The sequence below is a fragment of the Cibotium barometz genome, chromosome 28 (genome assembly GCF_041138505.1).
Source record: "Cibotium barometz isolate CiBa-2024 chromosome 28, ASM4113850v1, whole genome shotgun sequence".
NCBI classification, from domain to species: domain Eukaryota; kingdom Viridiplantae; phylum Streptophyta; class Polypodiopsida; order Cyatheales; family Cibotiaceae; genus Cibotium; species Cibotium barometz.
Genome location: NC_141073.1, coordinates 7,083,502 through 7,105,859, shown reverse-complemented (window position 1 = coordinate 7,105,859; position 22,358 = coordinate 7,083,502). Strand labels below are relative to the sequence as shown.

The following is a 22,358-nucleotide window of genomic DNA, read 5'->3' as shown; positions in this document are numbered from 1 at the left end:
AGCCAAATTAAGGGCTAACCAGGCCAGAGATACAATATATCCAAGAAATGAGAGTTGGTAAAGAAAAGAAAATTGGAAGTGGCTACTCTAATTCCAAAAGAGTCTGAGAGAGGGACCCAAAGTGACCTTATGGCAAGAATTTTTTAGGAGGTTGAGCAAGATGTGTCCATTCATTCATTCCCTAGGGGTGGATATGAGACACACACATGGAAGAAACCCTCACTGGCCAGGGAGCCTAGGGACATAGGCAGTCTCGCAGGTCCACTCCCGTACAAATGCCATTGGGATAATTTCTACGCAATTTACCAACCGTGTGGTGTGAGCAGATATAAAATAATGGGTAGAGGGAGGATTAAACCCAACAATCATTGTAGAGGAGACCCAGTCACCTCTAGCAAAAAGAAACTTAAAACACGAAGGGGAAAGAACGCTTAGATTTGTCAAGATAATGACAATCAATTGGGACGGTATTATGAAAGTGACAAGACTAATACTATAATTCCAATCCACCATAACAGGTACCAAGCATTGGCTATCCTGGATGGTGTAGCGGGAGTCAGCATCATCACAAAATGATGTTGGGAGAATTGGGGAAAACCCGATCTGGAAAGAGCAGATCTTATCGTAAAATGGTAGACATAAGATCTTCAAGACCCATGGGGCTTTTGAAGAATGTACGACTTAAAATCTTTACGTTCCGCTACTATTATACATTTGTTGTAATGGACTTTCTGCGCCAATTAGACTTATATGACAATCTTGGGGAGACCCTTTGTGAGGGAATCCAAATTTGTGCACGATTGGGCATTAGACCATGTGTATGCTTGAAGGGACTCACAAATCCTAAAAATAGATTTGCGAATGTGGAAAGCACACCCCATGGAACTGTTTGGTAATGATTCGGTCACAACCAAGCGAACCACATCCGTGCAAGTATGCCAGCCCATGGTGGAATTTTCAAAGGAGGAAGAAGAAGCTGAAATGTATGCATCGCTTCCCCCTCTAGATTTCAGTGAAAAACTAGATACATGTGCTAGAGGAATCGGAGGAGAAAGCCTCTAGCATATAAGGGACTGGATTGCAAGGTTGCACCAGTCCTCCCTAACGCCTTAGAAGATGGCTAAAGCAGAAACGGTATATCGCTCGATGAAATGCCTTGCTACAAAGAAAACCCACGGATGCCCAGTGGCTAAGATACCTCGAAGCTACTAAGGTGCATGACGAGTTTTCTAAGAATTAGGGTGAGGAGTTGAGCAAGATATCCCTTGAAGGAAAACACACGGAGGAGGTCACCCTTCAAGAACCGAAAACGCCTAAGCTTACAAAAGCAGGGAACCAAAAAAGAAACAAGGCTTTGGTGGCGAAATCCGAGTGCGAGGCTAAGAAGGTGATGTCTCAAATAAAAAGAGAGGATGATGATAAACTAGACCTACTCTCAATGCCAGACCATTTCAAGACACACAATTGACGAACAAAAAGTGGTCCAATTGACAGCCAAAAGAGTTAAAGAAGATGGTTTATCCACATCATATGATGGAAATTGATATTGCTAGGGGAGGAAACCAAACCTGTCTATATTGCTAGGGACTTTACTCCAGCTGATGAAAAGGAACTTGGAACTACAAAGAGATGAAGGGCGTACCACCTGAAGTGGTACAACACACGATCCCAATCATGGAAAGATCAAGACCAACTAGGTAAAAACCATACCAGATGAATCCAAAATATATAGCAATTGTAAAGGAGAAAATTGATAAATTCATTTTGTTGCGGATTTCTTCTATGAGATAGAACACACTAATTGGTTATCACCAATCATGATAGTGCCAAAAAAGAACGAGAAAATAAGGGTATGTGTCAACCTCAAGAAAGTCAATACAGCTATGAGGAAGGACCATTACCCACTGCCTTATACTGAACACATATTGGAAAGGGTAGCTAGTGAAGAAGCTTACAGCTTCTTAGACGGATTTTCAGAGTATAATCAAGTGTCTATAGCGTCCAAAGACCAACATAAAATGGCCTTCAATACAATGTGGGGGATATTTGCTTATTATAAGGTTATGCCATTTAGCCTCACCAATGCCCCAACAACGTTCCAACGATTGATGTGCACAGCCTTCAAAGACTAGTTGCAAAAGTGGTTGGAGGTATTCATTGACAATTTGTGTGCACACTCACAATGGTCGGACCATTTGGCTTGCTTGCGAAAGGTGTTTAAGTGATGTCGATTGTATCGTATATCCTTAAACCCTTTGAAATGCCAATTTTGGGTCGAACGCAATGTGATCTTGGCACACATTATCTCTAAGAACAGTATCTCCATAGATGAAAGCAAAGTCAAATTGATCTTGGAATTGCCCCCACCCACCAATTACAAAGGTGTACAGAGGTTTATGGTCCACATTGGGTATTATCATCGCTTCATAGTATTTTATGCTGAAATTGCCATACCATTATATAGGCTACTTATTATCTTTGAATGGATGGAAGAATGCCAACAAGCATATGATAAATTGAAGCAAGCACCGGCCAGTGCACCAATTATGAGACCACCCAACTGGGATCTTATATTCCATGTGCACATCAATGTGTCAAACTTCGCAATAGGATGCATGTTGGCACAGCCTCGTGAGTTCAAATTGGACTACCGAGTTTGCTTTACTAGTCACCAATTGAATGATGCAGAGGTAAATTACACCACCACAGAACGAGAGAGTTTGGTCATGGTTTATGATGTAAGAAGAATCAACATTACCTATTGGCCAACAAATTTGTATTCTTTGTGGACCATCATGCTTTATTATACTTGGTGAATAAGCCTTGCACCACGGGAAGAATCACACGCTAGTTATTATTACTATTGGAATTCGACTTCACAGTCTCACGATAAGAAAGAGAACACAACATGTGTTGGCCAATCATATGTCGAGAATTCCGAATGGGGAACCGGCACTGGTGTTGATGATGATGACCTCCTAGATGCTTGTTTGTTCAAATTAGACATGGTGCCTGAATGGAGTGAAGAAATATTAGACTATCTAGCTTAATATGATGTTTTGCCACCAAGAACAACCTTTGAACAAAGATAAAATGTGTCGGCTTATTAAGCTGGCTGCACCTTATCAATTAATTGCTAGACAATTATACAAGCTAGGTAAGGACAATGTCTTAAGGAGATGTGTGCGGGAAGACAAATTTGTCACAATATTAGATGAAGCACACTCAGGAATAGTTGAGCCGTGTAGCTTTTGCACTTACGCTTCACATCTAGAGGGATGAAAAGAGCATTTCGTACACCCTTCTCATGGGTCGCGGTGGAATTTTAAAAACTCATAGTAGTTCTAGATGTCAACATGACCTTCAACCACAGATGGTTGGAAAAAGGGGGATTGTTGCCGTTTGCATCACTGTTGTGGAGTCCGATGACACTCAACACTAATGTGAATGAGTAGCTCATTGAGTTGTAGAAGGATAATGTGGTGAAGATAGCTACACAGAGCTCATATATCTTCACTCTCCGGAATAAGTGGTAAAAGTATTCCATTGCCTCTGGAGTGAGTCATTGATGTCCCGTCTACAAACAGAAGGAGACATAGAGTTCTATTTTGGCTCCAAGGGTATGGCAGAAAGAGTATAACTTGAACAACCACAAAAAAGCCTACATATTATTGTGATGATCATCCTCACCCATAAGGTCACATACATATCCAAGAAGGCCTTGGGGTTATACTTGTATGTATCTGCATGAAAGCTTTTTGCATAGCCCCACATTATGTTCTGTAAGTTGTAGAGGGAGCTTTAAAATATTTATCCTTATTATTGGGCAATACTTGTATCTATTGCATCAAGGCATACCAGATGCAATTTTAATGCCCAATACAATAGCCTCAGGTGTAGTAAAAAAACCATAATTTTAAAAGAAAATGAAGAAAGCAGAAGACAAGGATGAGGTGTCTGATAAAGACAAAAGCAAGGAGAAAACACTTAAAGGGACAAAAGATTCAGAGATGCGAGTGGTGACAAAAGTCAATCCGGATGACGCTCTGGCAAACCCCATCATAATTGAAGTGTTGCAGGCCTCAACTCTGAAACCTATCTAGTAGGACACAACTATTAGCAGGAGAATCAAACCTCGGCACATTTATCAATTTCTCTCTCAAGCAGATGAACATATAGTTTTAGCTCTTTGACTTGTTCTTCTAGATCCTTTTCTTTTGGCTTCCATAAGTCCAATGTGCTCTACATGATTTTTCTTCAAATAGCTTATTCCTTCCTCATACTCAAGTTTTTCAAGTGGTTATTTGAGCTGTTTTGATGATGGAGCTTTCTTTTTTGGTGAAGCAATTCTTTCTGTACCTTTAATCTGATGTTCTTGAAATTTAGCATTCTTCTTTTCCAGCACTTGATTAGCTATATTTAAATCCATAACTTCATCTTTTAACATTACTATATTGTGATGAAAAGCTTTAGCATGTTTTTTTAAATGAATGATGCTTTCTCTTTGTGTTCTGTGGCGAGCAAATCATCATGTTATAAGACAACTTGTTTGCCCTTCTCTTGTTGGCTTAAACTTACTTTTGGGTTATCCGGATTGAAATTAAGTATTTTGTAGAGTTGGGTTCTCTAGGGTTTTTGCTTACTTCCAAATTTGCTTGCCCCTCTAGATCCTCCTCCTCCTTTAGATGAAACATCATGCTTTTGAAGAGCAAGGGCTTCTAGTCTCGGCATTCAGATTCAATAAAAAAGCTTGAATTGTTCAATGTACCATGCATAGAGATCTTCCATGAGCTGCATTATTGTTATGGCCTCATATGAATCAATATCACTAGCTATGAGAGCTCATCCACATCTTTAATTGCCTTCACCACATCTATCCTACTCTGTAGGATCTTGATCAACATTGGCCGTATCTTCATGTTGTCCCATGACAAAAAGAAGATAATGTTCCATTAGCTTCTAGCATTTTAGTTGTGAGCTTGTATACTTATGGCAGAATTCCAGGATTTCTTCATGCATTGGGGCTTTATCATTGTTAGCTTGTATAGCATCCTATTGGAGAGCCTCAATTGTTTTCCTCATGGTGGTCACCTGATCATCTCGCAAGGCTGCCACCATGTTTCTGATTGTTGTTGGTAACTCTAGTACCTCAGCTCTGCATCTATCCAATTCATTATTATGTAAAGCCTTCTTTTAGGCTATGAAGTGCCTGCACTGCACTGGTTACGTTTACTGCATATTTTGAAATATGATGGGTAGGTAGCTTCTTTTTTGAGTTGTCTTCCTGCACTATAGCTATGTTTACTATGTTGCACTATAGTCTCCTCCTTATCGTCACACTTGCCCGCAAAGGCAAGGTGCTATTACCCGGCTATATAGCTAGAGTAACAATATGGATACAAGAATGCAGAATATAAAATCTCGCAATCCAAAAGTGCCGATTTTTTTTTTCCAATTATTTATTTTTCCAAATAGATTCTTATAGACAAGTTTACCCTTCCACTCAGATAATAGATTCTTATAGATAAGTTTACCAAATAGATTCTTATAGATAAGTTTATCCTTCCGCTCTAATAAATAGATATAAATTTTAAGTTCATCTGATAAATCTAGATATGGATATGATCTAGATTCCAATTTCTATCAAGAAATTACAGAATTTGGATTTATAAAATTACTTATCCGAATAATCATTTTCATTAAGTGGGTTCAACTTTTGTATGTGGGGCAGACTACACACTGGGTAGGCCAAGTGTTCGATTAGAAAATTACCCATGGTATCATTTATACCTTAGTTTAGGGATAGCTTAGGAATGAGACTCAAATAGTCATGACACATTTTAGGTGACATTCTGTTCCTCGATTCATGCCGTTATGTACTATGCTAAAGCACTGATATGAAAGAGATTATGATTATGATTTATCAAAAGAATTATCATCAGAGACATAGAGAAGAAAGAAACATATAACTATGTGTGATTCATATTTACAATTTTGTGCAGTCTTGTGAGTGCCATAATGTTTAGTAATATGTGTAACACGTAAACTTGAATGTCTAAATGATGGTTAGTACTACGCACTTATGTTTAATGTTTAACTCGTAACCTGTGTGTCAATTCATCAGCCACACCAAAAAGTAGACGTGATGTTTCCATACATATCTATGTGCTTTTTTGTACTTATGTATGATTTTTTCAATAGATTAGCATGCTTTCCCCATCTCGGGGCGAGAAGGAGGCAGCTAGCTTTTAGGAAAGCCCATCTAGAAATGAGTTTTTCTACATCTTCAATTGATCACATTGACGAAGATGGGCTTTTGTTCAAGCTTGCATTTTACTCCTTGGTGTGACCCATGCCTACCAAGTAGGGACTAGGTAGCCTTGAGATGGGTAGTCATGGTCTTCTCAAACCTAGAGCTAAGTAAAAAAAACTAAGGTAGATATCAATATTCATGCTTTTTTGAATGATAGTCACCTATGTTCGTATACATTCGATGCCGCCTCTTAGCACATATCTCACATCGATGTTTGGTGAGCATTTATAAAGGAGAAGCTATTGGTGCAAGTGTCTTTGGTGGGAACCTTGGCCTCGACATCGATTGGATTGTTATTGTGACCACTGATGGTTAGGAGATAGTCAGGGGTTCGGCTAGGGGGGTCGGAGGTAGCAGCCTCCCTAGCAAGGATCCGGGGTGGGAGCCCCAACCCAATAGTATGGGTTAATTATTAATGGGCAGTGGTCAATGGTCCTGCATTGATAGTGGTGACCTTGTCTATGTCGCCGCGTAACCACTCGTGTTGTATACACACCTACCATACCACTCATAGTATATATGGACATAGTTATCACAAGCTAAGGCGTCCAATTCTTGTGAGTATCCATACCCTCTACACTTAGTATATCCTCAATCTAGACTCTGTCTAGATCGCCATCTAAGATCTACTTCAGAGCACACAGGTGGACAACACCATCACATATTGTTCCTATCTCATAATTTTAAATTCTCTTCATTCCCTATTTATTGCATTGTCTATTATACTTTATTTTTCTATCCATATTTCCATTGTACTCTCTTCTTATATGGTATCAGAGCTTGGGTGCCTTTAGTAGAAATAGTGCATAAAGTTTAGTCTTTCTTTGCATAGAATTCTAGGAGTGATGGTTTCTACCTTGGTTGCTACTATTGTTGCACTAGTCCTGTGCATTTATACACAGGCCTTCATAGAAGGCAAGCTTGATGGGACAAACTACACTCTTTGGAAATTCAAAATCAATGCCATTCTAAACTCTTCTGAGCTTCTAGAAACTATTCTAGGAATGGATGCAGAACCAATGGGAGCCCAGACCCCACCAACAACATTTCAAACACACTTCCACTAGATGCTATACTTCTTCGGTCATTGAAGAGGCGTAATGCTGATGCACTTTGTGCCATTGTCAACATAAGTGATTCTCTTCTTACTTTGATTCATCACACAACTAAGGCATTAGAGGAGGACCATACTAAGAAATTAGTATAAGACCATAATCAGACTAGGATTCAGAACCTGGAGAATCAACTTGATGTTGAGAAGTTTGTTGAAGCTGAAGTTTGCATTTATCACACGGATCAAAAATCTTTGGGATTAAATAGCTATTGTGGGGATTACATGGACCAGTGAAGAACTAGCTAGGAAGTGTATCTGAATTCATATGTAAATGGCTATTGTGGGGATTATGTGAACTAGTGAGGAACTAGCTCGGAGATGCATCTGAATTCATATGCAAAAGTATGATAGCTTGGTTACGACACTAAACACTTAGGTTCGAGTACCTCCTCTATCATTTAAAGAATTTAGTACTATGTTGCTTAAGGAGGAGATGCGGTTGAAGACTATGAGGCGATGATGCTCCATTTTTAGCCAATGCTAAAGGCAAATGCATGACATCTTTTTATAATAATAAGAAGAGGCCAAAGAAGAAAAGTTTCAAGAGAGCTACTAATACTGTGACAAGAAGGATCATGTTGTCAAGGACTGCACAAAAAAGTAGGCTGATGAGAAGAATGGCACCCTTCATGGAAGGGTTCGGAGTGAATTAACAACGTCAAGATCAAGCTTGAACTTTGGGTCACCATTGAAGAGGTATGCTCATATACTTAGGCTTCAATTGTTGATAATTCATGGATTTTGGATAGCGGATAATCTCGACACCGACCAGTAAAAAGGGTTGGTTAGTTTCTAGAAGTCTCTACATGGAACCATCAATGTTATTATTTGGGAATAATGCTAAATGTCCAATTGAAGGGTCTAGAACCATATCTTTTGTGTTAGCTAATACATGTGAAGAGAAGAAGCTGTCAAGCGTGTTCTATATACCTCAAATCAAGTGGAACCTGTACCAATTGTTGTTGCTGCTCTGCGAGATGAGGCAAATCGTAGGCTTGAATGCACCATTGTTCACAGACCTTAGTAAAACGGTGTTGTAGAACATCGTAATCGAACCGTTGTGGAGATGGCTCGATGCATGCTAAAAGGGAAAGGGCTACTAGACACTTACTGGGGCTGAAACAGTGAGCACAACAATTTATATCCTCAATTAGAGCTACACAAAAGTGCTCAAGGTATCACACCGTAAGAGGCCTACTCTAGTAAGAAACCCTAAGTGTCCCATTTCAGAACATTTGGCTATGAATGTTATGTGCATATACCATATGCATCCAGGAAGAAGCTAGAGTCAAAGGCTTATCAAGTCTATGATCTAGAGGTGAAGAAGATAGTCACTAGCCGCGAGATATGGTGTTTATGGAGCTTGATGCCAAAAGCAAGAAGCACATCTTTCTTGGATGCAGTCAAGAGTCAAAGGCTTATCAAGTCTATGATCTAGAGATGAAGAAGATAATCACCAGCCAAGATATAGTGTTTATGGAGCAACCACACTTAGTGGAGAAGACAAGTCCATCCACTCTATCATCAACTGGAGAAATAATCCACCATGAGCCCAACCCACCAACTAGGTTTTCTCTTAAGGAGGAGGAGTTTTTAGCAAACAACGAAGAGTCTCACACACCACACCAACTTCTTGTTGTTGCACCACACAGAAAGCCACTTCCAAAGTGGACACATCATCTCTTTGATGAGTGTAACCTAATACCTCATATGCCAGAATCTTTGGCGGATGGACCATGCAAATCAAGGAGAATAGAGGAGCATCTAATCTCATTATCAACATTGCCTTGACGAACTGAGATAATGGGAACAATGAAGAAGCCAACCACCTTGGACGAAGTCTTAGCACATCCAAAGTGAAAAGCTGAAATGTAGTTTTGAGTATGACAACATTATAAATATAACTCCTGGGAGCTAGTTGACCGACCATCAAACAAAAAGGTAAGTGGTACCCAATGGGTTTGGAAAGCTAAGTATAAGGCTGATGGCTCACTTGAAAAATACAAAGCTAGGTTGGTTGCACAGGGATTTTCATAGGTGGAGGGTTTTGACTTTGTTGAAACCTTTGCTCCCATAGCTTGCATGATAACTATAAGGGTGGTACTTGCCTTGGCTACTCTTAATAAAACAGTGGCCAGTTTTTCACATGGATGCCAAATCAGCATTTTTGAACAAACATCTCAAGGAGGAGGTATATGTAGCTCAGCCACTGGATTTTGAGATGCCCTGATCAGGAAAAAAGATTTGTAGGCTGAGGAGGCATTGTATGGATTGAAACAGGCCCAAAGGACATAGTATCACATGATAGGATTTTTTTTTCAAAAAGATTGGGTTAACTGGAAGTTCTTCCGATACTAACTTGTGTGTTCTTAAAAGGCATGGTAAGATTGCTTTGATTGTCCAGTGTATATAGATGACTTAAACATCACAGGTGACAATGAAGAAATGATCGAGCACACAATAGATATGATGATCCGTGAGTTTTAGATGATAGGCATGGGTCTTATGCATTTATGTTTAGGGATTGAAGTCTAGTGGGAGCTAAGCAAGATCTTCATATTGCAACAGAAGTATGCTTGGGAGATTCTTATAGTATTTGGAATGACCGATTGCAAACCGATGTCAACACCTATGGAGGTGAACGTGAAGCTTTTTGCAAAAGATTCTTTACTATTAGTAGACATCAAAAAGTACAGGAAGCCAGTGGTTGGGGAGTTTAAATTTTATCACTAACACTAGACTTGATATCAGCTTCAGAGTTGGTGTTTTGAGCAGATTTTCCAACAAGCCACGGGAGAGTCATTGGAAGCAAGGGATGTGAGTACTTAGGTACATCAGAGGTACTCTTGAGTAGTATGACATCACTTATAGTGCAGGTGATACTCTTATGGGTTACTGTGATTGAGGTTGGGCAAGAGATTGTGATTCCAAGAAATTAGTTTCTAGATATTGTTTTTCGCTTGGTTCCGGTGCTTTCTCTTGGACCAACAAGAAGCAACCTGCATGGCAGTTTCCTCTACAAAAGCTGGATACAAGGCAGCTTGTTTTGCTGCTTGTGAAGCAGTATGACTAAGAAAGATTTTAATGGACATGGGAGTTCAGATTAGTGGGGCTACAACCTTATAATGCGGCAACTAGAGTTGTATAGCTGTTGCCAATCTGCCTGAGTTTCATGCTCAAATAAAGCATATTGGGATTCAGTATCATTATGTGTGAGAGCTGATTAAGGATGAGATAGTGGAGCTGGAGTACTATTTCATGGACCATAACTGTGCCAACATCTTCACCAAGGCTCTTAGGAAGGACCAACTCACTTAGCATCTTCATCAACTTGGCATTGGACCAAGAACATAATCTATGTTTCGGATAGAAATTGAGAGGGGTTGTTAGTATACACTCAATGCCCGCCTCTCAACATGTATCTCACATCGATGTTTGGTGCAGGTTTGTAAAGGCTCCCATTATAAGGAGAACCTCGGCTTAGACGCCGATGGGGTCCTTATTGAGATGATGATTGGTTCAAGCGTTAGCGTCCCAAGGGGAAGCAAGCACCTAGTGGGGGTTCGGGGGCCCAACAATATGGGTTTTTATTTGTAGGTAGTGGTCGGTTGGCTGCGTTGAGGGCGGTGTGACCGTGTCTATGCCGCATAACCACCCGTGTTGTATACACGCCTATCACACCACCTGCAACACTATATATGGACATAATTATCACAAGCTAAGGAATCCAATGCTTGTGAGTATCTACACCCTCTACACTTAGTACAACCTCCACCTAGAGTCTGTCTAGATCGACATCTAAGCTCTACTTGACAGCACCATCACATTGTACCTTTAAAGTCTCTCCATTCTCTATCTATTACATTTTATTTTGATCTATCTTTCTATTATGCTCTATTCTTATAACCTCTTGTTCTACATCTTTAGCCATGGTTCTTAAATCTAGAGCTCTGGCAAAAGTAAGGTAGATATCAATGTCCATGCTTTTTTGAATGATAGCCACCTCTTGTTCTACATCTTTACCGATGGTGGTTTTCATTGGCTCTTAACTACTTTTTGATAGCAAGGGAGCTATTATCAACAGATCTACCACGAGGACACAAGGGGCAACATTGGATGTTGTGAGGCTTGATGAAGGCGAAGGAGGTTGGTTGTGCAGGTGCTCGAGCGTTGCTATGGCCATGGATGTACATCTTCATCATCATGATGTGGCTTTCTCTACCTCGCATGGAGCTGCGCTTGAACTCGGCATCCGCTCGCTACTACTGCTCTTTGCGGCTGTCAAAGACATGGTAGAAATGCTTTCTTAGGCCAGTTGCCTTTGCATCTGGCTCAACCTGAACTTACAACTTCGCCCCTCACATCTACCACCGAGATCGAGCACTTCAACAGAGCTCTCTACCTAACATGGCAAAGATGACCAGCTAATGGCGCACTCTCAGATCATTCCCTGACAACCAAACTTCTCTCACGTTCAACAACAATAGGTTTGCAATTTGCAAGTGCAAGACCAGTATTCCAAGCATACGGTATGCAAATATTGTCCTCAATGGCAACAAGCATAACGTTCAGAGTTTCCAACCTAAGCTTCACTCTGTCAAGTTTAACCAGCAATCAGTAGGTCAGTTGGTTAAAGTGGATGGCTTGTAACCCGAGGTAATAGGTTCGATCCATGGCTGCCTGCATTGAGTGGTATTACCTGTAACTCCTGAACCGTAAGTGTGTGTGTGTGTGTGTTTGTAAAAGGGTATCCGGAACCCTCATGTAATAAAAATAGTCCAACCTTTAAAATATACATATCAAGTTTTTATTAATTCCCCTTTTCTCCTTGCTCTCTTTTTTTGGACTTCCTATGCTGCCCAAGTCAAAAGTTTCATGGAAGAGAAAAGTGCAAAACCTTGAGGTAATAGAACCTTGGAAACATGTATGATTTTTTTAATTTCATCTGTGATATCCTTTCTCCTTCATAATAAGAATTTTGTTATTGAAGGAGATGTTGATCGCCTAGTACTAATGAAGGCCATCTCGAAACAATTACATCTCATTCTAGCCTCAAAGATCAAGTTATTATGCATGCATTCTTATGTTACATTGTTATGAAAGGCTAGCAATTTGTAAGCTCTATTCCTTATTCTCTACGTACTTTTAAGTGTAGAGCCATGCTTTAGCTTATTTTGAAGTTAGATGGATTTTAGATATAAATAGAAAGGATTGGTGTCACTTCCTGATGCTAGGGAAACCTTCATCTACTTAATAACAGAGAGATGGTGGTTAGTGTACTCAAGGGATGATGAAATCGCACTATTGAGAGAAGTTTAGACACAGAGCATGGACGTTACTTCCATGTTAGAGACGTTTGATTGGTTCTCCCAATGCACTCTGAGCAAGTCAGTTACAACACACAATAGAAAGGGAACAATCTTGGCCAAAAAGAACTACAATGCTTGCATAGACCTTTCACATCTTCGATGGTGTTACGTTCAATGTTCATTGGCTTGAAAGTCACCTACAAAAAGATCATGAAAGCAATGAGATTTAAGATTCTCTTGAATGCAATAACAAAGACAAAACTCCCTTGAATGTGATCCAATCCTGACCAAATCACCTCCATTCAAATGCATTAACTAAAAAACATACCATAAAGAAGAATTAAAAATGTAGCTTGGACACTATATCTATGTTGCTTTACAAGAAAGCTACATATGAGCATTAGGCTGGCCAACGTCAAGTTATAGGGGGAAAAAACACCATCAACCAAAATTTATGACATTCATATGCAGTCAAATCATATTAAAAGTTGCAAAAGAAGAGGAAAAGGATCAAAAAAATGAACAACAAAAACGTAAATGACAAAATAGAACCCATCACGAGACATGCTAATGACCAGTGCTTCCGTTAGTTTATATTCCCCAACTTCCAAAAGTGACGGACATTCATTGTCATGACAAAACTCACGAGAACAGGTATGTAGCAAAGAGAATTCCCTAACAAATTTGTCCTTGCGTACGAGATGAGAGAAAGAAAGAGAGATTTATTAACATTTGCTTAAGGCCAAAGATAACGAGATTACTTTGGCCTATCAGACCTAAGTGGCATGTATGCACCTCTCTCTCTCTCTCTCTCTCTCTCTCTCTCTGTCTCTGCGTGCATGCATGCATGTGTGTGTGTGTGTGTGTGTGTGTGTGTGTGTGTGTGTGTGTGTGTGTGAGCGAGAGAGCAAGAGAGAGGACCCAAAAGTCCTTAATACAGAGTTAAAAATCGTGTTGAAGATATAACTGCTGCCGCCTTGATGGCAGCAGAGCATGAAGCAGATACAGCTTTACACAATTAATGAATCTACCCGACCTTCTTAAGGAGCATGGGAGTATAATGAAACAGGGAAAACTTAAGAGATAAATATTACAGAGGAATAATTTTTGTTTCTGTAAACTTTGCAAAGCATATTCACTGGGGAAAATGCAGGCAGCCTGGTTGAGTTCCTGTTGACTGTATACATACATCGCCTCTAGGCCCTAAGTACAACACTTTGATTGCGGGGGTGAGCCTGGTTCGTCATCAATGATTAACATGCCCCTCTTATTTTGTGTGGATGTAGAGCTCTCAACTGTACTTTTTCTATGCTCTAAAACACCTGCATCCAAGGTCTAGTCTCGTTTAATCAAGCCTCTCTCTTTCTCTCTCTCTCTCTCTCTCTCTCTCTCTCTCACACACACACACAAAAAAAAAACACACATGCCGCCCCCCCCTCCCCCCGCAAAAGAAAACACATTATTCTAGCAGAATTTGAAACCTCTCTCTCTCTCTCTCTCTCTCTCTCTCAGGAGCCTAGCACTAAGGAGTGGCTTTTTGACACACTTGTGACTCCTTTTGGGGACGAGACCCCAGGAAAGATGAATGGAGGAGGATAGAGAGATTGCAGGTCATGATGTTCTCTCGGAAAGATCAGAGTAAGCCCTCAGTACCTCCCCCATTATTCTTGCAGAGTTCGGAGGAGCCCCTTTTTTCCAGCCAGTGACTTTCATATACCCCATCTACACCACCCTGAACAAAGACAGGCTCCCCACGCTGGTATTTGAGACATGTTAGGGTTTGGTTGCCAAGGTCACACAATGGTTCCTCTCACACGGGCTTCATATGGATCGCCTGCCCCCATTCCCCCACAGCCTGGATACACATCTATTAACTCTCACCTGACAGGAGGGTATAGCCATGTGACCTGGGATTCTATTCTGAAGAGGTTGATGTGGATGAGCCAGTTAATAACCGCAGTTCTATCGAGATCACTTTACGAGGGTCATAGAGGATGGCTTCATTTAGAAGCCTGACTATCTTCATATCATGTGCACGCCCATGCCATAATCTTCGGCATGAAGTGTCTTAATCCCTGGTTAAGTATCAGTTCGGACAGCAGTAGCATCAGTAGCACAAGTATCATCGGCATTAGCAGCATCTACTACAGCATCATCCTCATCATCATCCCGAGGCTTCGCAAGTTTCTGACCTCGAACGCTCTATGCTTGGGCATAGTTAATCTATGGGAACTATGAGGGGCAATGCTAGTCTGTGAGTGACAAAAAGATAAGGAACTTTGATTGTCTGAGCATGACATTTTACCCGTAGGGTGATTCCTCACACACTCTCTTGTGATGGCCAAGTGATATTGATGCATAGTGATGCATCAAGCAACCTCGAAATTGTACATGAGAGAGAGAAGAAGTATGGAACTTCTCCATCTAGGACTAAGTGCCTAAGACCAGTTTGCATATCCAAGATTCAGGAGTGCTCAGTAGTGGATGTAACTCCACATATGATGTTATACTTCCTTATTTGCTTTTGAAAGTACGGACTCTCCATGAGGACATGTTCATTTCCAATTTGGAGGAGAGAAAAAGAGTGACATGATAAGTTACTCATCGAGTTATGAACTTTCCACCTATTCAATGGGGTGTTACCCGATGGCATGTTAGGAATAGAATTTGTTATAAAGTTGTATGTTGTCTTCAAGTTATTTGAGGACAAGGGATATACACAGGATTATTTGAAGTCATGTGTGATCTTCAAGCTTTCGAGCACAAGGAACATACGCTGAATTTGATGGGACGTTTTATACTTAACGTGAGTATCTGTTGGTTATGTGAAAACACATTGGAAGTACATTAGGACTTGTTTGCACATTAAGTAAAATAGTGTTCGCCGACAACTTATGCAAGATGCCATTTGGTATGATTGACGAGTTCTACTATGGGTTTCTGCTAGGATAGTTATGGTAGAGCGCTTGTTGCACTTTGTAGCTAGTTGTCCTATTGGGATTCAGCTCTTGGACGAGAGTTGGATTGACAGTAAACAATTGGATCTTTATAGCAAATTCTCCAAGAGGAGTCTTACACTAGCTTAGATAAGAGATACTCGACTTGAGTAGATGCTATGGATGGATGTTCACATATGAGGATTTGATTACAGAAGCTTGTTTTGCTTGTGCATTTGCGAGGACGCGAATTAAATTAAGAGGGGAAGTATGTTACGTCCAAAAATACGTGGACTAACCCAAGATTAAGATTAAGATTAGGATTAGGATTAACCCAAAATTAGAATTAAGGCTTAGCCAAGGGCATGGAGACCTAGAGGGTTCACATGTAGGCTAAGCAACAAGACGTGGGATTGGAAATAACAGCAATGGACTAATAATAATAACTAGGTGCTCTCGCGAGTCTTTGCAAGAGCCCTACGGTCAGGAGCCTGGATCTAGTAAAATTGTGATTGGACTCTGAACTCAAGCTTCGCCTGCGAGCTCCGCTCTCCCCCCCCCCCGCTGCTTCTCGCCATCGCGCTTCACCTTCCCCCCCCGCCAGCCCTCCGCGGTCTCCTCCGCCCTCTCCCCCGCCTCCTCATCGCACCCCTCTGCGCCGCCTCCCCTCCGCCTTCTGCGCGTTTCTCCCCCGCCTTCACCCCGCCGCCTCCACTCCCCCGCCTCCCTCCTCTTCTTCGCTTTCTTCCTCCCCCGCCTTCTCTTCCTTCGCCTCCCTCCTCGCTGCATTCCCCGCCTCTCCCCCCGCCGTTTACTTCCTTCCCCATTCCTTCTTCCTCCGCCTCTATCATCCTTCGCCTCCCCCTCTCTTCTCTCCCTCGCCACCTCTCCCCCCTCCGCCCTCTTTCTCCTCCCTTCCGTCCCGCCCCTCCGCCCACCGTTAACTCCTCCCCGCCTCAGCTCCCCCCCCCCCCCCCCCCGCGCCCCGCCCCCGCTATCCTGTAACCCGCCGCTTCTCTTTTTTCCTCGCAGGGCTGTGTCCCTCCCGTTGGTGACCCCGGTTTCTGGCTTTTTCCCTCTGGAGGACTCCATGGAAGCCGCTCCGACTAACCCTGCCGATTCCGGTCTCCGTCTGGAGTTCACAGCTGAAGATCTTCAGTTGTTTGTTTCCACAGTTTCCGCTCTTGAGGCCTCCTCCTTGGTCTGCAAGATAGTGGGTAGCCGTCCGATGCGGAGAGAGCTTCGCGACCTTCTGCAAGGCAGCCTTGTTGGCGTGCCCGCCAAGATCGTCAGCGTGGATTTTTTGGGACGTGGCTACTATCAGGTGGATTTCGAGTCCCCACAGGCAGCTCAGATGGTGCTGGCTCGGAGCCCCATTGCCCTCCGCTCTTCCCGGGCGTTCCTGGCGCGATGGACTCATGGTTTCGACCCCGCTTCTGACCCGCTAGCAGGCGCGACAGGTTTCCCCGTCACTATCTGTTTTCTTGGACTCCGTAGGGAGTACTTGCCCCTCTTGTCATCCATTGGCAAGGCGTTCGGGCAGGTGGTGGAGACGCCTCAGACAGCGGCTTCAGTGATTGCTCGGGCAGCAGGACTCCCGGCCATTCGGGTTGTGGTTCCGTCACCGGAGTCCCTCCCGAAGACGATCCTTCTCCCTTGTCTTTCTGGAGGACATATGATACAGCGCGTGGAGTATTCGGGCCTCCCCGGCCAGTGTTACATATGTCGGGAGATGGGCCATCTCGCACGCGCCTGTCCCCGCAAGGGGGCTCATCCTTCACGTTATGCCGCCTCCGGACCCCCTGCAGGAGACCCGAGGGGTGGCCATCCACTTCAGAGACCGGACATCCCTGGCTCGTCACAGCAGGCGCCATCATCTGACGAGCAGGCCCCGGCGGAGGATGCCGCGCAGTCCCAGGAGGCTGGCGGATGGCAGGAGGTTCGCCGGCGGAAACGCCCGGCCCGCAGGGACCGTCGTCGCAGACGCCAGCAGGCAGCACAGGCTGGCGGACAGGCGACTCCGGCTGGCGTACAGGCACCTATCCGCACTTATGCTCCTGTCAGGGATAGGCGGCCAGCAGGTCCCACCCCGATGGACGAGGATTCAGACTCAGTGCCCGTTGAGGCCGCTGGTGGAGCCTCCCACGTGGAGACCCCGCTCCCACCTCCCCCCGCGGGGGGCCCCCCACCCTCCTTGGAGCAGATTCCTGAGGATCCTGGGCCGCACTCTTCGACCCCCGGCTCCCCTTCCCCTCACCCGGAGAGCACTCCTTCCACCCTTCCTTCTCCCCCCCCAGCCCCCCCTCTCCCGCCTCCCCCGGCGGCCCCCCCTGACACCTATCCTCTGGCAGATGCCTCTCCATCCTCTCCTCGCTCTCCCCCCTCCTCGCCACGAGCCCCCATCCCTCCCTCGGCCTCTCCAGGATACTTCGCCAGACCACCCACTGCCCCGGGGCAGCGCAGCTGGGTAGGCCAGAGCACAGTCCAGCGGCTGTTCCACCGCCACTCCGGGCCGGTGGAGATGGCGATCCTCGCCTCGCCCGCCACAGAGTTCTCTCCAGCCTCCCCTGGGGGGCCCCCGCGAGTGATGGGGCTACCAGTGGATTACGGTTTTTTCAGGTGCCTCCAGCTGGATGCTGGCCCGTTCGAGACACTGGTCGCGCCCTTGCGAGTTTGCGTGGTGTGCCATCCCTCTCGTTCTCCCTCTGTGGTGAGCAGCATGGTGGCTTTCTCCTTTCCTCTCAGTGTTGCCCCAGACACAGCATGGGATTGCAACTCTGTAGAGGAAGTTTTGCGTGATCAGATATCCTTTTCATCCAGGAGCACCACCTTTCTGCGGGGCGTACCCGCACCTGCGGGAAGATCTTGCCAGGCAGGAGTCACACTTTTTGGTCACCGGCATATGGCTCCCAGGGGAACCAGGGTGGAGTATGCATCTCAGTCAGCGAGCAGCTTCTATCTGAAGTTGTGGACTCTGGCATTCTGGTCCAGGGTCGTGCGCAGTGGATCATCCTTCGGGTTGGGGAAGACCGCATTGGCTTCCTCAACTTCTACGCCCCCAATGGGGCGACCGGGAGAGCCGAGTTCTGGAGCACCATTAGGCAGTCCCTCCCCTTGGCAGACCACTGGTGCCTCGGAGGGGATTGCAACATGCTGGAGGATGCAGAGGACAGGATGGGGGGCAGCCAGGAGACCATTCATGGGCCGGAGCTAGCTGCCTGGGAGGAACTAGTGCTTCAGGTGAGAGGCCAGGATCCGTGGACTCTCCCGGAGTTTGGCAGGTTGCAGGGGAGCCTATCTTTCTCGCGCTCGGATAGACGGGCCACAGGGGTTAACCTATCCCGCATCGACAGGTTTTACATTGATGAGTGGGCCTGTGATAGAGGTGGCACAGTGGGCATACTTGCAGGCTCCTCGTTTTCAGATCACTATCCAGTGCTTCTCCAGATTGAGGACCCCACGAGAGGAGAGCAGAGCCAGAGCGTCCGGATTCCAGATTGTCTCATAGAGGAGCCCGAGATCGCGATCGGAGTTGAGCAGGTCTGGCAGGAGCTGCAGTTCAGGAGAGGATCGGCAACCAGCGATCTTGCCAGTGGCTTGCAGGAGATTAGCCAGATGCTCAGACAGGCTGCCTTGGACCGGCTGGAGGCTTTCAGAGAGCAGGAGAGGAGCCTACGGAGGAGTCTAGCGTCCCTCCAGAGACTCCAGGAGAGGGATCCTACGAGCCCTTGGATCTCAGAGCAGATGGAGTCAGCTCGCACGGAGATCAGATCCATCGAGGAGAGGAGGGTGGAGTTCCGATTCCATGCTCGGGCTTCCTTTTGGACACAGGCTGGGGACAGAGTGACTCGAGACTTCTTTGAGGCGACAGGGCCTCGCTTCAGACAAGAGGGTCTCAGGTGTCTCCGGCAGGCTGATGGCCAGGTTGTGGTGGATCCCCCCAGGGTTCGGGCTATAGCCACAGATTTTTACAGGGACCTTCTCTCTGCTGAGCCAGCAGATGACAGGGTGAGAGAGGCTCGGGAGGCAGTCTGGAGCTTCACGAGACCGGTTGTGCCGGCCCATTTACAGCACTCCCTTCTCTCCCCCTTCTCGGATACGGAACTGGAGGAGGCTCTTCAGGCATTACCTCGGGGCAAATGCCCAGGAGAGGACGGTCTTTCGGTGGCCTTCTTCCAGAGGTACTGGGGCCTCCTACACAGGGGCTTCAGATTGGCATTCCAGGAGATTATGGAGTCTGGAGTCATGCCGGACAGCATGGCTGAGGGTTTGATCCACTTGATCCCCAAAGAGGGAGGAGACAGACTGGAGATTAGACAGTGGAGACCGATCACCTTGCTAGGCACGGCCTACAAGGTCCTAGCTAAGGCGATCAGCAGGCGGCTTCAGCCTCACCTTCCGGACATCATCCACTCCACGCAGACTGGCTTCATCCAGGATAGGAGCATTCTGGATAACATTTTCTCCTTCTGGGAGGCTACGGCTCTGGCTAGATTTCGACAGGAGGATCTGGCAGTGCTCCTTCTCGACTTCGAGAAGGCATATGATCGGGTGGACTGGGCCTTCTTGGAAGGCACTATGGAGAGGATGGGCTTCCCCCCTCAGTGGATCCGTGGGGTCTCTGCACTCTACTCATCGGCTCATAGCCAGGTGCTGATACAGGGCGTGCGCGGAGAGAGGTTCCAGCTCTCGCGCTCGGTGCGGCAGGGGTGCCCCTTAGCGCCCTTTCTTTTTCTTTTTGTGGCGGAGGCCATGAGCACTTTTTTGACGGCACAGGATACAGGTTTGCGGGGCCTCCAGCTTCCCATCCGTACCTCGGAGGAGCTCCTAGACTCGGAGTTTGCGGATGACACTGCTGTCTATCTTCAGGGAGATGAGGAGAACCTCCGCCGCTTCGCCTTAGCCATGGACAGGTTTTGCAGAGCTTCGGGCGCTTTGATCAACTGGCACAAGTCGTGTGGGCTGTGGGTCAGCTCTATGCCCCCCCCGACTTGGAGGCCAGTTGACGGTTTTCAGTGGCTGCCCCCTGGCACTACAGTGCGTTATTTGGGATGTTATGTGGGCATTGACATATCTCCGGAGCAGCAGATAGCCCCCCTTCTTCTGAGCATTCGGAAGAAGCTTCTGTATTGGAGTACCGCTCGTTTATCTCTGGCTGGCCGAGTAGTTGTGGCCAACCAGGTTCTGCTTGCTACTATGTGGTACATCACTTCCTGCTGGGCCTTCTCTCGGGCATGCATTGGCCAGGTGCAGCGGCTCATCAGGAACTTTCTTTGGTCCGGTGGCGACGGGCGGCCCGCCAGGGCCAAGGTGGCATGGGCGGTGATCACTCAGCCGAGGGAGAGAGGCGGCCTGGGCATTGTTGATCCTATTTGCCAAAGCCGAGCATTGCTTGGCAAGTTGGTAGTTCGTGGCCTCCTGCCAGGCGCTGAGCCGTGGAAGGAGTTTCTTGTTTCCAGGATGCTCAGCCGCACCCCCTCTCTTAGCGGCCCCTGGACCCCCAGCATTAGGTGGATCTTTACAGAGCAGCGATCCAGAGGAGTGGGCCTTGGCTTCGAGGAGCGTTTTGCAGCTAGCCTTCTGAGGGCCTGGTCGCATCTGAGGCCGTCACTCTTCCAGACTCCTCCGGGCACCGATGAGGAGCGCCTGAGGCAGCCATTGATCTGGAACCCCTTGATTCGACTTCCCAGTGGCCATATGGTTGGATCGCGGTCTCACGTGTCGTGGGGCCCTTTGAGCTCCGGCCCAGCCCAGTCCCTGGACGACTGGATTTGTTTTCAGCAGCTGCCTCTAGAGGCCCAGGAGAGGAGACTCAGTGGGATGAGGGGCAGAGAGTTGATGAGACAGGACATTGAGGCGGCCATCCCCCGGGAGTGGCGGACCCCAGTACAGGACCCTCCACCTCCACAGTGGATGGGTGTCTTTACTCGGCATGAGATCCTTCTAGCGGTCTGCGGCACAGCGGAGAGAGTCGCCCCACTCACTTTCGAGGTGGGAGAGGGTGGCCAGCTTCAGAGGACACGACTAGATTTGGATGGGCTCCAGGGTTGTATTCTTCAGAGGGTGCGGGTGGTCGGCTTTCATCAGAGACAGTGGCATGTAGACCCCTCACCGGCCTCGATAGGAGAGGACTGTTCTTGGAGATTATGGGCTTGGGACAGCAGGCCTCTTATTCGCCTTCAGTGGGATCCAGGTGAGTGGTTTTGGCGAGATCCCTACTTGGCCCCTACCAGCCCAGGCATCCCCTTTTTTCAGTACACAGCGAGGCTGGGGCGGCGGATTCAGAGGCACAGGATAGCGAGCACCCCGGCGGCGGCCGAGCATTGGCGGCGACAGGGGCTCTCCCCTGCCTTTCTTAGGGACTTCTGGCAGCGCCTTTGGGCCAGCTTCCGGCCCCGGAAGGTGACGCTTTTTCTCTGGCTCACAGCGCATAGAGGACTGGCTGTGGGGGCATGGCTAGCTTTTGGCAGACACCCAGCGTCCTGCCCTCGGTGCGGCCATGCACAGGAGTCGCAGCGGCACTGCTTATGGGATTGCCCACAGGCTCAGCAGGTCTGGCAGCGCGCTCTCAGGATGGTTTTTGCAGGCTCACCAGGTGAGATGCTGGTGACGTGGGGTGCGGTGGCTTGGGCCACGGACAGCGGCCCGGCCCTTGGATATGAGGACGTCCCTGGCAGCGCGACCAT

The 22,358-nt window shown here is 46.2% G+C and overlaps 1 protein-coding gene across 3 annotated transcripts in view; it reads right to left on the bottom strand.

Annotated features, from left to right (window-relative positions):
• Positions 1-12,783: 12,783 nt before the first annotated feature.
• The window catches only part of LOC147622437 (uncharacterized), a 49,028-nt gene continuing 39,453 nt past the window's right edge, over positions 12,784-22,358 (bottom strand). For 2 of the 3 annotated variants that reach the window (XM_086822004.1, XM_086822003.1), the window contains exon 6: positions 13,305-14,058. In XM_086822004.1, coding sequence (XP_086678130.1) covers positions 13,940-14,058 — 119 coding nt within the window. In that variant the 3' untranslated portion in view covers positions 13,305-13,939. Of the gene's footprint in view, positions 12,934-13,304; positions 14,059-22,358 lie in introns of those variants that run through there. The other variant, XM_086822005.1, reaches the window with a different exon arrangement.